Source organism: Drosophila ficusphila, unplaced genomic scaffold (assembly GCF_018152265.1).
Source record: "Drosophila ficusphila isolate 14025-0441.05 unplaced genomic scaffold, ASM1815226v1 contig_791, whole genome shotgun sequence".
In the NCBI taxonomy this organism is placed as follows: Eukaryota; Metazoa; Arthropoda; class Insecta; order Diptera; family Drosophilidae; genus Drosophila; species Drosophila ficusphila.
In genome coordinates this window covers 20,574,555-20,588,639 of record NW_025064737.1, presented here as the reverse complement: position 1 = coordinate 20,588,639, position 14,085 = coordinate 20,574,555, and the positions used below count along the sequence as shown (strand labels likewise).

The following is a 14,085-nucleotide window of genomic DNA, read 5'->3' as shown; positions in this document are numbered from 1 at the left end:
AAATAGGCAGGAACGCAAATTGGAAACCGGACCCCGGATAGCAAAAACCGGCACCATCTGAATTCGGTGAGTTCTCGAGAGTCGAAATGAATACATTTGCCGTTGAGATTCGAGGCGTGTCGGGGGGTCGGCCACTCGGATTTGGTTGGCAAGGGGGCGTGGCATTGTGGTTTATGCTGATACTGTTGACTGACACGGGGGGCTCTGGCCCTGACTTTTAGTAGTAGTTTATTTAGTTGTGGGAGCGATCAACACTTGCCAGATTGCTTTGGCATTAAAGTGTCAGCAAATATACGGGACTCAGCCCGGCTCTGGAGTGGAATGTTCGGGCTCTGGCATCTAGCAGCTGAATGCCCGGAATGGGGAGAATGGCTCTGTTCCGGCAATGATTTGGCCACATGCGGCTTAATGCCCTCTAAAAGCCTTGACTCCACTCTACACAGAGAAAATCTATAAAGCCAATAAGCGTATTGAAATAAAATTTATGGTCTAAATAAAAAAAATATAAATAATTTTTAAATATAAATATAAAAACATATTTGAAATAACTATTACATTTTATTTAGTCACTTTACAGATTAGAAATCCTTTAAAATATCACGCTCTGATTAATGTACGTTTTTTATTTCTGGTAACTAAATCAATAAAATAAATTACAATGTTCTAAAGCTTTATTTCCGGTGTAGCAATGGGTCTAGGGTCGATGAAATAGCAGGGCAAGGAGGAAAAACCTGCCTCTCAATTGAACCCTTTCTGTCTGCCTGTCAACGGCGGATGGTAAGGGCTCTTAAAACGTAGCCAAACTATAAATTGGGCAGTTATTTGGGCCGAGTCGGCTATCTTGGATACATTTTATTGGGCCAGATCATAAACTCAACTGGCGATGGCTTCCTTCGATTGCTAGTTGATGCCTGATAACTCTTGTCTCGAGAAACAATCGCTTGTTCTCCCTCGAAAATTGTCTCCAAATAGACGACACAAACAACCTCAAACCCACATTGTTCGTTTAACCACTCCCCGGTGAGCTTTTCACGGATCGAATCCTTTCAGGGCAACTTTTCCCAATTGATGACCCAATTAATACGCTGACAACCAACATTTATTTATTGCCATTTCGTGTAGGCAAACTGTCGATGCGCAAGACAACCGAAAAACTTTAAACTTTATGTTCTTGGCTCATCCGTTCTCAATTCCCGATGGGAATCCCAAAACTAATCATTATTGAAAACGTGTGGTGAAAACTTTTGTAATGCGGCCCATTGTGTCACGCCCTTTTCCACTGTCACTCTCTACAAAATAAAAAAACAACAAAATAGAAGGAAACTGAAAAGCAAAAAAGGGAAACAACAAAAAAAAGTCGAAAGTTATAACAAAATAGCTTTGGTCAAATTGTTTTACAAGCCAATTGGGTTTGGTGTCCCTTTTTGGCACTGTCATGTTGCCTTTTCGAAGTCCTGCGGTTCCCAACGCTTCGATTGGCATAGCAAAGTCCCCAAGGCATTTGGCAGAGGAAGTTGCAACGTCCCATCGTTTTCCATTTGCAAATGGGGTTATGCGTGTGGCGAACTTTAAACTAAAGTTCCGACTTCAACAGGGTAAAGGAATCCGTGTTTATGAGAGATAAAATATTGTTCACAGAAATATTTTAGGCATAAAATATTCTTTTAGAACTTTCGATAAAGGAATCCGTGTTTATGAGAGATAAAATATTGTTCACAGAAGTAGTTTAGGCATTGAATATTCTCTTAGATGTTTGTATCCTATATTTAATGTTCAATGTCAATAACAAGGACTATATTATATTAAAGTAATCAAAAGTCAACATTCTGTCTACATTAACAAAATAACTTTTATTGAAAAATAGTCTTCAATTAGAAAATATAGCTTTACCCTGCTTGTTGTATTCCCATTCTTCCGGTTGAAGTTTGTGCTCCCTTCCCTGTTTCTGCCCGGAAGCTTCCTCTCCGGAGGACCTTCGATCCCGACCTGCCTTTTGCCTCGCCTCGGAGGCGGCCAAGGCGGCCCGGTAAGCGGCCTTCTTCGTGTTAGCGTAGTCCTGTTTGGCGGAATGCATCTGCTTAACCAGCATATCTGCCCGCTGACGAGCAGTTTCCACAAGCTGGCTTTTCTCGCACAACTGCTGCTGGGCACCGGAAGCTGATGCCTCTGCTTTTGATACGGCTTCTTCGGCCATTTTTACCGAGTTCTGGAGCAACTGCAACAGCGAGTGGGCCTGCTTGGCGGTGGCAACAGCGGCGTTAAGATGCGTCTAAAAATTAAACAACATTAAACTAGTTTTTATTAAGTAGAAAAAATGGTTACAAATAAGAAAATAATTTAAAACTCGCTCTCTTGAAACCTCTACATTTAACTTAATGATATTTTCTTATATTCTCTTATTTAAGGCTGTCTGGAATTTGTTTTCTAAGACAGTTGCAAAAAATAACTGATTTTAATATTATTTAATTTTTATTATTTTCTACCTGCGAGTTGACCAATGAGTTGCTCTCCTCCTGGACGATGATCTCCGCCTCGTGGACCTCGTCTTGCAGTTGCTCGAGGAGCTGCTCCTTTCCCGCCAGCGCAGCTTCGGCGGCCTTGGCGGCGGCAATAGCCTTCTCGGCCAGCTGTTGCTTCACCTGGCGGGCGGCGGCCAATGCGGCGGGCACCTGGGTGTCCGAGGCCTGCTTGGCCTCCTGGGCGGCCTTCTGAGCGATGTTGGTGGCGGTCTGCTTGGAGTTTCCCGTTTTGCGGTTATCGGACCGATCCAAGGACTGCTGTCTTGGCTGCGACTGTTGGCAATCGGAGGATGGCTGGTAGCTGGCAGAGAATGCGGTCGGGATCAGGAGCAGGTAATAGAGGAGTAGGTGAACCAGGATCAGCGGTGGTGCAATGCGCATAATTACGTGAGCCTTCCAAGTATCTGCCAAGTTTGCTCCGGCTTGAACATTTTAACGTTTCAAGTAGTTCCTAGTTCCGCTAAGCCTACGTGGCGAGTATTCTAGAGAATAAAATGTTTAACCAAAATTTTTTCACATTTTTTAACTGTGTTGATATGCGTATTAAGAACTTAAAAAATAAGTTTTTAAAGTTATTGTGCCTTAATTAAATATATAATATCTATTACCAAAAGCTTTATTAATGTATACTTGTTAAAAAAGTACAATAGTCCACATTCTGTTTATATTAACAAAATAACTTCTATTGCAAAACAGTCTTCAATTAGAAAATATAGCTTTACCCAGCTCGTTGTATTCCCATTCTTCCGGTTGTCCCTTGTACGTTTGCTCCTGTTTTTGTACCTGTCGTTGGCGCTCCTTTTCCTGCTGCTGTCCGGATGCTACCACGGTGGTCCTTCGGTCCCGACCTGCCTTTTGCCTCGCCTCGGAGGCGGCACAAATTGCTCGGTAAGCGGCCTTCTTCGTGTTGGCGTAGTCCTGTTTGGCGGAGTGCATCTGCTGAGCCAGCATTTCTGCCCGCTGGCGAGCGGATTCCACAAGCTGGCTTTTCTCGTGCAACTCACTCTGGGCACCGGAAGCCGATGCCTCTGCGCTTAATACGGCTTCCTTGGCGATTTTGACCAAGTTTTGCAGCGACTGCAACAGCGACTGAGCTTGTTTGGCGGTGGCAACAGCGGCTTTAAGATGTGTCTAAAAATGAAACAACATAAAACGATTTATATTCAAGACCAAAAAGAAAACAATATAAATAAGAACACGTCTAGATCAATTCAGATGGTGATGCAAACTTCTGACTGAAACTATAATATCCTTTGTAAGGGTATACAAAACTAGTAAATAATTTAAAGCTCGTATTTTTGAAACCTCTACATTTATCCTACCTGCGAGCTGACCAACGAGTTGCTCTCCTCCTGGACGATGATCTCCGCCTCGTGGACCTCGTCCTGCAGCTGCTCGAGGAGCTGCTGCTTCCCCGCCAGCGCAGCTTCGGCGGCCTTGGCGGCTGCAATGGCCTTCTCGGCCAGCTGTTGCTTCACCTGGCGGGCGGCGGCTAAGGCGGCGGGAGCTTGGGTGTCCGAGGCCTGTTTGGCCTCCTGGGCGGCCTTCTGAGCGATGTTGGTGGCGGTCTGCTTGGAGTTGCCGAGCCGCATGCCCATTTTGCCCATTTGGTTATCGGACTGATCCAAGGACTGCTGTCTTGGCTGCGACTGCTGGCAATTGGAGGATGACTGGTAGTTGATAGAGAAGACCGTCGGGATCAAGAGCAGGTAATAGAGGAGAAGGTGGACCAGGATCGGCGACGGTGCAAGGCGCATAATTACGTGAGCCTTCCAAGTTGCTGCCAAGTTTGCCTTTTCAGCTCCGGCTTGAACATTTTTACATTTCAAGTAGTTCCTAGTTCCGCTAAGCCAACGTGGCGAGCGTTCTAGGGAGTAAAATGCTTAACAAAGTTTTTCATTTTGTTAGAAAAAGTAAAGTCTGGGCATCAGGGCCGCATAACTTTTCCGCGCAATTTAACTTAACGTCCTCGAGTTTCTCATTTTTATTTTCTTTTGTACTTTATTCACTTAGGTTTCCTTTTTTTCCTTCGCTTTTTCTTGACATGAAAAGTGGACCAACAATGCATGTGGAAACATTTTTTTAGGCTTGCTCTTGAACAGGAATTAATTGGGTCGTCAAAGTCCTTCAGCCCCGATAAGCTTTCGGCCTTATCGAAATGGCAGCCAAAGGAGGAAATCGGCAAAGAAAAACAGAGCAGCGGGAAAACCCAAGACGATTGCTCGGGTCATTTGTGCGTTGATCTGTTAATCCGAAAGGGTTTTTGCCGGCTTCCCATGACGAAAGCCCCGGCTTTTCCCTCCATTTGATTGAGGGCCCGGGAAAGCTTCGCCATTCCCCATTAAGCGGGTGAGTTTGCGAAGGCCGAGAAAAGGACCCTGGCCACAGCCACTAGGCGTATGCGTAATAAAATCAACAACTTAAGTTTTAAGCCCCCCAACACGCAACACCCACATTTCTCTCTCAATTAGAGATAGCAGATAACTTTAACAGTTTAAACTGTGTGTATATGCGGCCAGGACCACAGACCAAATTCGAGCAGAGTGTGGGCATTCAGCAAAGTCGTCCCCTGGCGCAAAAGTCCGCATTTCGGCCAGGACACACTCGTCCTTGTTCATGGACCTCGTCACTTGCATTCGCCTTTTTGCGTATTCAAGTGGCTGTGCGGAAGTGTTCCATCCCCGTTCCAATCCCCCTCCTCCTCGACATCCACATCCTTCCCCATTCAATCCCCACCCAAAAATGACACTCTGAGTGCGGAATGTGGGCGGCAAACCGCAAAAAAAAAGAGTCGCCTAGAAGAAATCGATGTGCATGAAAATTCTGCCAGCAGAATGCCTGTTTTTTCCGTGCACAGAGGAAAATGATAATGAAATAAGCAATGAATACAACAAGAAGAGTAGTTTCAAGTTTGCTAGCAGCATTAAATGCAAACTTTGAAAACAAAAACTAATATTGATTTGCTAGAACTTAAAATGTATTTGAGTGCATAGAATAAATCAACCGAAACGAACTGGAAATGCCCTGATGAGAAACAAAATACATAGTTCTTTATTAAGAAACTTTATGGAAACCGAGGAAACGAATGAAAACAAACCCATCAATTTTCAGAATGTACGGCCTTCAGGAAGAACACATAGATCAAACTCAAAGAAAACTCTTGGATCCGATGTGATTTCATTCTTATGTCTGACTCGCTTGCCACTCAAATATCCTGCCCCGATATTGCAGTGCCCCCGAGACCATCCGATGGCCCATCGGAGGAGGAAGGACCCGCCCGCAAATTCAATTTCCTCCGCAGCCAGTCAGTCCATCGAACATGTCCTGTGTCCTGTGTCCTGTGCCTTCTGTTAACTGAAAACCGAGAGCTGAGAACTGAGCACTGTGCACTGAGCACTGAGCACTGAGCACCGAGCAATGAGAACTGAAAACCAACTCGTCTATGCGGCGAGGTGGCGAAGTGCCGATGTCGTTCTGGTGTTTGGACCGCATATAGACACATATATTTGCCAGCCCTCGAGCATATATAATATTTATGCCACTGTAAGTGCTTATTGATGTCAGATCTGAAATTGAAATCTGCTTGGGCTTTTGTTCTTATTCCATGCGGATGCACATTGCAGTTAAGGCTTCGATTCGACTCGATTCGGTGCTCGTTGTTTTGTGGACTCTCAATTAAGCAAGTTGGCATTTTGACATATCTGAGCTGAAACCGAAACTTGTTCGCCGAAAAATTGGAAATTCATATATGCGTGTACAGAATACACACGAAATATTTATAAAGACACCAGACACAAGACACGGGACCCAAGAGGTTCCCACCGAGCCAAGCCGAACGAACCGGTGCCGTTGAGGCCACAGTAAAATTTAATTTTAATGCATAAGCAAATTGAATTTAAGCAACAGGAAAATTGTTCGTCTGGCCACAAAGGCGCCGCATGTGGAAGCAGAAACCACTTGCCAGGGAAACGAGAAGGCGGACTAAAACCACGCAGAGTGTTTCATGCTAAAAGTTTTCACCTGACGTCGAGGTAGAAAGAAAGCAAATTCCTTAAACCAACCACAATTACGAAAATGGGGCGCTCTCATCAAACATTTTCAAGAGTGGGACATGCTCGAAAAATTCTTAGTCTGCAAATTAGGGAAAGGATTAACCTGGCACACCGAAAAACTAATGGGAATGTTTTGGGAATGTGCAAAATTCCCCTGTGGCCATAAATTTACCAACTTATGAAACCCATTGACGAACTCATCCCTCCGTTTTACCCTTTCAAAGCAGTAATTACCCAACCTTTTGCAGTGACCCCTTTCAATTTAATTCTCGAACTATTTCTGGCTTATCATCCACACAAACTCCTCGTAGTTGATTTGGCCATCTCCATCGAAGTCGGCCTCACGGATCATTTCGTCTATCTCCTCGTCGGTGACCTTCTCGCCCAGATTAATCATCACAAAGCGGAGTTCAGCAGGTGAGATGAAGCCATCTCCATCGCGATCGAAGATCTTGAACGCCTCTCGCATTTCCTCCTCGGTGTCGGTTTCCCGCAATTGCTTGGCCATAATGGCACAGAACTCAGTGAAGTCCAACAGCCCGTTGCTGTTGTTGTCGGCATCTGTGATCAGGTCCTGCAGCTCGGCCTCCGTGGGATTCTGGCCCAAAGTGCGCATCAAGGTTCCCAGTTCGCGGGTTGTAATTTTCCCGGTGCCCTCCTTATCAAACTGAGCGAAGGCATCCTTGAACTCGGCCACCTGCTCCTCCGTCAACTCAGACATCCTTATATAATATCAGGGTTCTAGGGAATATATCTAGATGTTAACAGGGCTATAGATTGTTAGAATTTACGTGGGAGCACGTGCCGAAAGTGTTTTGAAACTGAAAGGTCAGGCTCCCAATTCGCAAAGCCTACTCAACTCCTCATGTTGTGGACATCATGTTGACAAATCGCACGTAGTCTATTTTTCCTTCAGTATCGGAATCCGCATCGCGGATGATCTCCTCCACCTCATCATCCGACATATTCTCCCCCAAATTCTTCATTATGTGACGGAACTCCGATTCGGTTATGTAACCATTGCCTTCCTTGTCGAAAACCTTAAAGGCGGCAATGATCTCCTCCTCGGGGGTCATGTTCTCGTAGATTCGAGACATGATGAAAAGGAAATCGCTGAGATACAGCTCGCCGGATCCATCAGTATCGATTTCGTTACTAATATCCTGCAGTTCCGCGTCACTCGGAAAGTGAGCCACAGATCGCATGAGCGGCCTCAATTGCTGTATGGGAATGATCTTCAGATCTTGGGTGTCGAACAGGGAGAAGGCCATCTCCAGATCCTTGAGCTGCTCGGGGGTCAGGTTGTTGGTGCGGATGATCCGCTCCTCGGGCGGCGGAGTAAAGAAGTCAAAATCCATGGCCAAAAAAGAGGTTAAGGCTGAGAAATTTTTTGGGGTCACTGCGGACTCACTACGAATTTAGGAATGTTTTGATATTGTAGATTTCATTTTGAAGTTTTAGGGAAAGTCTACGAATTGTTACTTTATTTAAAAAATAATATGCGACTTTTTCTGTAAATAAAAATACTTCAAAAAATTTTCTAAGCTTTATTCTTGAAGAAATAAAGGTATAGTCATATTATTTCATAATTTTTGTCCAATATTCCTGTCCCAAATAAAAAGGTAATTTTATAAAATCCTGCATAGTATATTCCAAAGTTCTGTGATATTCAAATATATAAGATCTGTAAATAGGTTTTGCCGTTATGTTAGAAATTGCAAATATACCTTAAGATACTCACCCTCCTTTGAAAATATAAAAAATTTTTATGTCTCCATCATCATAGTCACAAAGCGAACATAGTCAATTTTCAGCTCCGTATTGGCGTCTGCATCCCGAATCATCTCCTCGATTTCGTCTTCCTCCATTTCCTCACCCAAGTCAGTCATTATCTGACGAAACTCGTTCTCATGAATGAAGCCAGACCCGTCCTTGTCGAAGACCTTGAACGCCAGAATAACTTCATCTTCGACAGTAGAATTCTCGTAGCGCTTTGACATGATGTAACAGAAATCGCTGAGATACAGTTCGCCCGATCCATCCGTATCGATTTCGGTGATATAGTCCTGCAACTCGTTTTCCGGTGGAGTGTGGGCCAGGGCTCGCATACAATCCCTCAGATTTTTTATGGGAATGACCTTGGCGTTCTCGTCATCGAAGAGTGCGAAAGCCTCCTCACAATCCTTCAGTTGTTCGTCGTTCAGATTGTGTGTGTGAATAGTTCGCACCTCCGGTGGTGGACTGCTGAAATCAAAATCATCCATAACGAATAAAAATTGTTTTAGAAGCTACAAAATTTTGCTGTACAGTTATAATTTTTTTACAATTTCAATTCTATGTTAAAATTTTGTCTTGAACTTTAAAAATGAAAATTTACATTAAAATTTATTCAGAAATTGAACGGAATGACAACCGGAAAATAAAACTAGATCATAAATTTGGGGTTTTCAGTTTTCTCAGTGTAGGTTAATGGTAAAATTGCCGCATTGACATGGTTATACTCTTTTCAGGCGAGCACCATTTTATGACGAGGAAAAAACTCCGTGCGACCACATCCCCGTAATATAGTAACGCCCAGTAAAATATAACAGGATTTAACAGTTAAATTGTGCAACAATTTCCCGAATAATGTTTTTATAGCCTTTGGCTAGGGCTTCGAGCATTGCGGCTGTTCAAAAGCATGGGTAATTACATTTTTAATTAAATGCGACGCAGTTTGTATCGTTTTTATTTTTATTTTATTTTTATTTGTATTTTTGTTGCTGCATTTATACAACTGTTGACTATTTTTCCTGGGTAACCATTTTATGCCACTGTCGGTCCCTTGGGACATAAAATGTTTTTTTGTTGTTTCTTTTATTGGCCGTTACGGGCAAATAGGAAAATTATCCAATGCAAAATTTGGAGCAATTTGCATAATTTGGGTGCAAGTAGAGCGGGAGCCGAGTTGCACAAACCCGAATCCTTGGCCATCCTTTCTCACACGTGCACTCCCCAGTGGGGCGAACAATGGGAACTTCTTGCTAATGAGAAGCAAATCCTGGCCACGAAGGACACGAAGGATTCAGCACTGGGCCAAAGTTGAGTCACACAACAAGGCATTGTCAAGTATTTCTTGGAATGGATTAGAGTGGACCAGAGTACAGCAACAAATAGTTCAATTTGAAACGTTAGTAATACGTATTTGTTTTTAAAAAATTTATTTATTTTGTTTATGAGACTAAAATTAATTTTGTTTTTACCACAAATTAGATTTTGCCGTCCCATTGCTCATTGTTGCATTAGCATTCGTAGACAGTGCTATCAATTTGACCACAAATGTATATGATTACTCAATTGTCTGGCAAATGCAGCTCGGAATATGTTTGTTGTTTGACTTTAATCAGGCATAAACAGGACGAAAGGGCAACAGCCGAGCCGCAATCGAAATGGCACAGACCTCTGGGGGATTTGGATAATTTGCATTTCTGTAGCGAAATCAAAGGGTTTCCATGTGCAAATCTCTTAATGTGAGAGTTGAGACTCTATATGATGCTGGCTACACATCCCAGTGAGCATCCCTTTGTTGTTGTGGTGTCCTAAGCAGTTAGGCAGATGAAGTTCCCCAACCAGAAATGTTGTGGGCTAGTTCAGTATACGTTTGAGTTATCCTTTTGACCTATTAAAGTTTATAATTTCCATGTTGTTAAAGAACTCTTAATTTTTAATTGTACTTCTTTTAAAGTTCTACCAAAATTCGGTCTACCCATCCTGAGTTTCCTTTGATGAACACAAATTGCCTTTTTGGCTTCTCCCACCCGCCATTTCAATTAAGCATATGAAGACTGGGTCCGACCAATAGACACACAATGCGGTCCTGAAATCCAATTGAGTGGCCACTGGCAGCTGGAAATCACAACTATGGAGCCCAGTCGACGACCAGTTGCAAAGTAACGTCATTCAATCACGCCGGACAGCAATTGGAGTCGCAGATTTGTCTATGCCAATGCCAAAGCAAAAGCGGTTTCAATATAGGGATGGATCCCAACTGGGCAGTCGGGCCACAAGTGCAACTACGGAAATGAATTATAGCCACCGGTTGCAATCAGTTGTGGCCCACAATAGGCAATGGCATTTGTGAGGGAGGACTGAATGCCAGAGGAGTTTTCTTTTGTTTTCCGGTTTCAATCTTGTGAACTGCAGCTGTTGCTTTTCATCAATGGCCAGAGCAGTTAAGTCGGAGTCCAGCAGGCTCTTGTTTATGGATATCAGACAGCCTCTCACCTTTGGCTTTTGTATTATGGTCTATATATACATATATATGCCCGCACCTTGCGACTAAGCAAATAACGCACTTAAGCCAGACAGCAAAGAAAGAAGTGAAGAACAAACTCGGCTCGACTTGGCTCCTTGGGGTTCTTGGTTCTTGGTTCTTCGTTCGTGGGATCCCATTGCCTTTCCCTTCCTGTTTGTTTCTGTTTCACTTTGATGGCACGTGCGTGGAGTGCTTTTGAGCCCAGGTAATGCCGGCTGACTGGTTTATTCGACTGGAGTGGAAAGGCAAATATGAAAGTCAATAGCAGAATTTCGACCCGAGGCGAAGTGACGGCTGGAAGTACACCAAGTGAAAACCGACGGGAAGTCATCTTTAAACGAAGAGTTTAAGCAACTCGGTAGAACAAAAATTTGGTTGTCATAAACATCTCCTAAAAACTGAAAAGTGGATGAATAACTTAACAGAAATATTGTTTTAGTCCCAAATGAAAGCTTAGAAAATGGTTTAAAAATAAAATAAGCTTATTTTCATTAAAATTTTAAGCAGAACAGAGTTTAGAAACTTTAGGTTTATGTGAGTGCTGTCAGGAATAATTATACACTTAGCAAATAGTATTTCCCCTCCCCTTTTATTATGCTGAAAGCATCCAGAGAGCTGCAACTAATCCAAAAACTTAAAATCCAATCTCGGATATAACTTTGTTTGACTTTTGCTCGCCGCCTTGTATTTTCCCCCATTTGCCAAGATTTGCTTTGTTTGTTTTTGTGGCGCAAATTGCATTCTGTGGGTGTCAACAAACGCAGCTCTCTGGACCGCCTTCCTTTGGCCAGGACAGCATGAAACATGATTAAATTACTCATACGCCGTGTGTGCGCTTGGACAACAACTTCATGGCGATTTTGTTTTTGTGTTTGCCCTTGCCGAGCTTGCTCTCATTTAGTTAATTAAGTTTTACAACAGCTTGCCACATGCCCACAACCCTTCCGCCCCTTTAATTAGTTTTTAATTATTTCAGAGTTGAGCGTTTTCCAAAAATTTTCCGGTGGGCTTTCGGCCCAAACAAAACTGGTGGGTCTCGGCCCGTGTTGGACTTTGGCTCGGAGTTTGCTTTGAGTTTGAGTTTTAGTTAATTTTATTTGTATTTTGAAAGTATTTGCACGCCCTCTGCACCAAAAAAAAAAATAAAGTAAGCCGGAGCTTTGTTCATTTAGCACATTATTTCTACACGCTTTGTTTTTACTGCAGTTGGTTTGCTTGTTTGCTCGTTTGTTCTGGCCCGGCTAAAGTTTTGTGCAAGCCCATTAGCCTAATAGCCCGAACAGAAGTCGCCGTCGAGCCCTGTATATTCGGTATAATTAACTTTTGTTGCTAGTAAATATGAGCGGTAGAAATTCGTTAAACACATGTAACCAACTTAAAAAGAAACTAACGAATTGAGTCATTTATTTTTATTTTATGTATCGTTACATACATTTTTCCCCAAACACGTGGCTGTAAATAAAGAAATATGTATGGAAATTGATGATATTACTCGGCAGCACCGACCTTCTGCCTTTTTATAGTTTGGTCATCAGCATAACACTGATTGAAATGGGCCAGCAAACATTTCTCTTTATCAACTTGTGCATATTTAAGCGTGGCTGTAACCGGGTCTGTCTCTGTGAAAATTGGCTCAAACGAAAGCCCGTTGCTGCCGGGCAGACGAACAAACGGAATTGTGGGCGACTCGGCCTAGAACAAATATTTACACGGCTCGGTGTATGGCATTTGCCATAAACAACCGTAAAACAATAAAATTCGCAATAAACCAAATGGAAAGCGGCAACTGCCGGATCATGTGAAATGCATGCAAAGCAACAACGCAAACAAAAGCCACAATGCAGCAACAAAACAACAACAATACCAACAACAACACTGACAGGAACAACAATTCAACAACAAAGCCAAACGAAACGTTTTTCATAACTTAAATTGCAAAATGCATCGGGGGGTTAAGAGCACAGAGTAAAACAAAAGTAGTGAGGAAATAAAAGAATACTTCTGGCAGGATCGTCAAGAGAACAAAGCCGAAGAACAATGGCCAAGGAACGAGGGAAAAACTTGACTCTGATATATCCTGAAAAAACTTAAAAAGCAATTTGATTTGGCTCTGCTGGCAGATTCGCCTTATCGCCTTTATTATTGCCAGCTCCACCACGCTTTTACAAACTCCCATACAAACTTAATAAATTTAATTATGGTTACATATACAGGCTGCTGAACTTCCGTTTCCGGCTCGTCATTTAAAATGTTACGAATATCCGATTCTGCTTCATCAGTGTCCTTGAATTCATTCTCATCTGTTTCTTTCGACGGGCAACTTCCTTCGTCCAAGTCGTCATCATTCTTCCAATGATTTGAAGTTGCGGCATTACAGTCAGCTAATAAATAAATTTTAAATGTACAGATTATTCAAGCATTATGCATGTATACATGGTAAACTACATCTTTAGTTTTTGGACTTTCATGTTGAGCCACACTACTTTTAAGTTGGCTAAATAATATATAATTGAGTGACGTCTACTCACCATTTGATTGATGCTGACCCAAAAAGCCAAGAGCAAAGATAACCACAAAAGCAAACAAAGTGAACCTCATGTCGAAGTTACAGAAAGACTGTGAGACTTTAAAATTATTCTATACATTTATGGGCTCAAAATAGGTGATTCGTTTCGCTGAAACTGGAACCGATTGAGATATTTCCTCGATTTCCTCGATTTCTATGCGGTGTAAACTTCTTTCAAACTTTGCGTAAACTGCATAATCTGGTTAGCCTTCTGCCTGGCAACACTCTATTTTTAGCCGCTCATCTTGATGCTGATTTATCTGTAATCCAACTTGCGTTTCAGCCACTTAAGGCCACAATCTGCCTTTTGCCACTTGGCAACTTCCCGGCCCCCTCGGGTTACAGGTGGCTTTGTAACAAACTTAGTTCAATAAAGTTTGCCCTCTTGTGCGCTTTGATCAGCGCATCACATGCGTCTAAGTGGCTTTCGCTTTCCCTTTCAGCCAACACTTTTAAAGCCATTTTCATTCTGGCCTCGCAGCCAGGGCAACATATTCCGACTTAGCGGCTTTTCTGGCAATCTCTTTGAAGTGGGCTCCGGATTGAAGCCCTCTCGTCGGGAGTAGCAACTGTATCAGCTGTTTGTATTTAGGTCCTTTAATTTATTGCCTGTCAGGCTGCTGGTCACTACGGTTGATAAACGGCCTAAGCCGT

At 42.8% G+C, this 14,085-nt stretch overlaps 5 protein-coding genes across 8 annotated transcripts; all 5 read right to left on the bottom strand.

Moving 5' to 3' along the window:
- Nucleotides 1-1,824: 1,824 nt before the first annotated feature.
- On the bottom strand, nucleotides 1,825-4,373 carry LOC108096027 (treponemal membrane protein B). 4 transcript variants are annotated; one of them, XM_017197379.1, is made up of 4 exons: nucleotides 3,242-3,349; nucleotides 2,907-3,001; nucleotides 2,484-2,820; nucleotides 1,825-2,269 (listed from the first exon to the last, which is right to left on the bottom strand). In XM_017197379.1, the coding sequence occupies exons 2-4, from the start codon at nucleotides 2,948-2,950 to the stop codon at nucleotides 1,868-1,870; spliced, it is 783 nt and encodes a 260-aa protein (XP_017052868.1). In that variant the 5' UTR covers nucleotides 2,951-3,001; nucleotides 3,242-3,349; the 3' UTR covers nucleotides 1,825-1,867. The 4 variants fall into 4 exon arrangements, with proteins under 4 accessions (XP_017052868.1, XP_017052867.1, XP_017052866.1 ...); XM_017197377.1 differs by lacking the exon at nucleotides 1,825-2,269 and adding an exon at nucleotides 3,842-4,373 and having other exon boundaries at nucleotides 2,720-2,820; nucleotides 3,242-3,650; XM_017197376.1 differs by lacking the exons at nucleotides 1,825-2,269; nucleotides 2,484-2,820 and adding an exon at nucleotides 3,842-4,373 and having other exon boundaries at nucleotides 2,838-3,001; nucleotides 3,242-3,650.
- A 2,438-nt stretch (nucleotides 4,374-6,811) lies between these two features.
- Nucleotides 6,812-7,292, bottom strand: LOC108096009 (calmodulin-related protein 97A). The gene has a single exon (XM_043209019.1). It carries the CDS (start codon nucleotides 7,290-7,292, stop codon nucleotides 6,846-6,848), a length of 447 nt encoding a protein of 148 aa, XP_043064954.1. The 3' UTR covers nucleotides 6,812-6,845.
- Nucleotides 7,200-8,019, bottom strand: LOC108096008 (calmodulin-A). The gene is made up of 2 exons (XM_017197358.2): nucleotides 7,432-8,019; nucleotides 7,200-7,312 (listed from the first exon to the last, which is right to left on the bottom strand). Exon 1 carries the CDS (start codon nucleotides 7,927-7,929, stop codon nucleotides 7,435-7,437), a length of 495 nt encoding a protein of 164 aa, XP_017052847.1. The 5' UTR covers nucleotides 7,930-8,019; the 3' UTR covers nucleotides 7,200-7,312; nucleotides 7,432-7,434.
- An 85-nt stretch (nucleotides 8,020-8,104) lies between these two features.
- LOC108096007 (calmodulin) lies at nucleotides 8,105-8,954 on the bottom strand. Its single transcript, XM_017197357.2, has 2 exons — nucleotides 8,313-8,954; nucleotides 8,105-8,255 (listed from the first exon to the last, which is right to left on the bottom strand). Exon 1 carries the CDS (start codon nucleotides 8,833-8,835, stop codon nucleotides 8,338-8,340), a length of 498 nt encoding a protein of 165 aa, XP_017052846.1. The 5' UTR covers nucleotides 8,836-8,954; the 3' UTR covers nucleotides 8,105-8,255; nucleotides 8,313-8,337.
- A 4,014-nt stretch (nucleotides 8,955-12,968) lies between these two features.
- Nucleotides 12,969-13,486, bottom strand: LOC108095723. The gene is made up of 2 exons (XM_017196897.2): nucleotides 13,394-13,486; nucleotides 12,969-13,246 (listed from the first exon to the last, which is right to left on the bottom strand). The coding sequence occupies exons 1-2, from the start codon at nucleotides 13,461-13,463 to the stop codon at nucleotides 13,005-13,007; spliced, it is 312 nt and encodes a 103-aa protein (XP_017052386.1). The 5' UTR covers nucleotides 13,464-13,486; the 3' UTR covers nucleotides 12,969-13,004.
- Nucleotides 13,487-14,085: the final 599 nt, after the last annotated feature.

Bases quoted from the DNA above. Each gene is read 5' to 3' on its own strand.
- LOC108096027 (XM_017197377.1), bottom strand. From the start codon at position 4,276: ATGCGCCTTGCACCGTCGCCGATCCTGGTCCACCTTCTCCTCTATTAC. The intron at 3,651-3,841 runs GTAGGATAAATG...TTTCATTTTTAG, and splicing joins ACTCGTTGGTCAGCTCGCAG to ACACATCTTAAAGCCGCTGT. The intron at 3,002-3,241 runs GTAAAGCTATAT...TTTATTCTCTAG, and splicing joins ATGGGAATACAACGAGCTGG to AATACTCGCCACGTAGGCTT.
- LOC108096009 (XM_043209019.1), bottom strand. From the start codon at position 7,292: ATGTCTGAGTTGACGGAGGAGCAGGTGGCCGAGTTCAAGGATGCCTTC.
- LOC108096008 (XM_017197358.2), bottom strand. From the start codon at position 7,929: ATGGATTTTGACTTCTTTACTCCGCCGCCCGAGGAGCGGATCATCCGC.
- LOC108096007 (XM_017197357.2), bottom strand. From the start codon at position 8,835: ATGGATGATTTTGATTTCAGCAGTCCACCACCGGAGGTGCGAACTATT.
- LOC108095723 (XM_017196897.2), bottom strand. From the start codon at position 13,463: ATGAGGTTCACTTTGTTTGCTTTTGTGGTTATCTTTGCTCTTGGCTTT. The intron at 13,247-13,393 runs GTGAGTAGACGT...TTTATTTATTAG, and splicing joins GGGTCAGCATCAATCAAATG to CTGACTGTAATGCCGCAACT.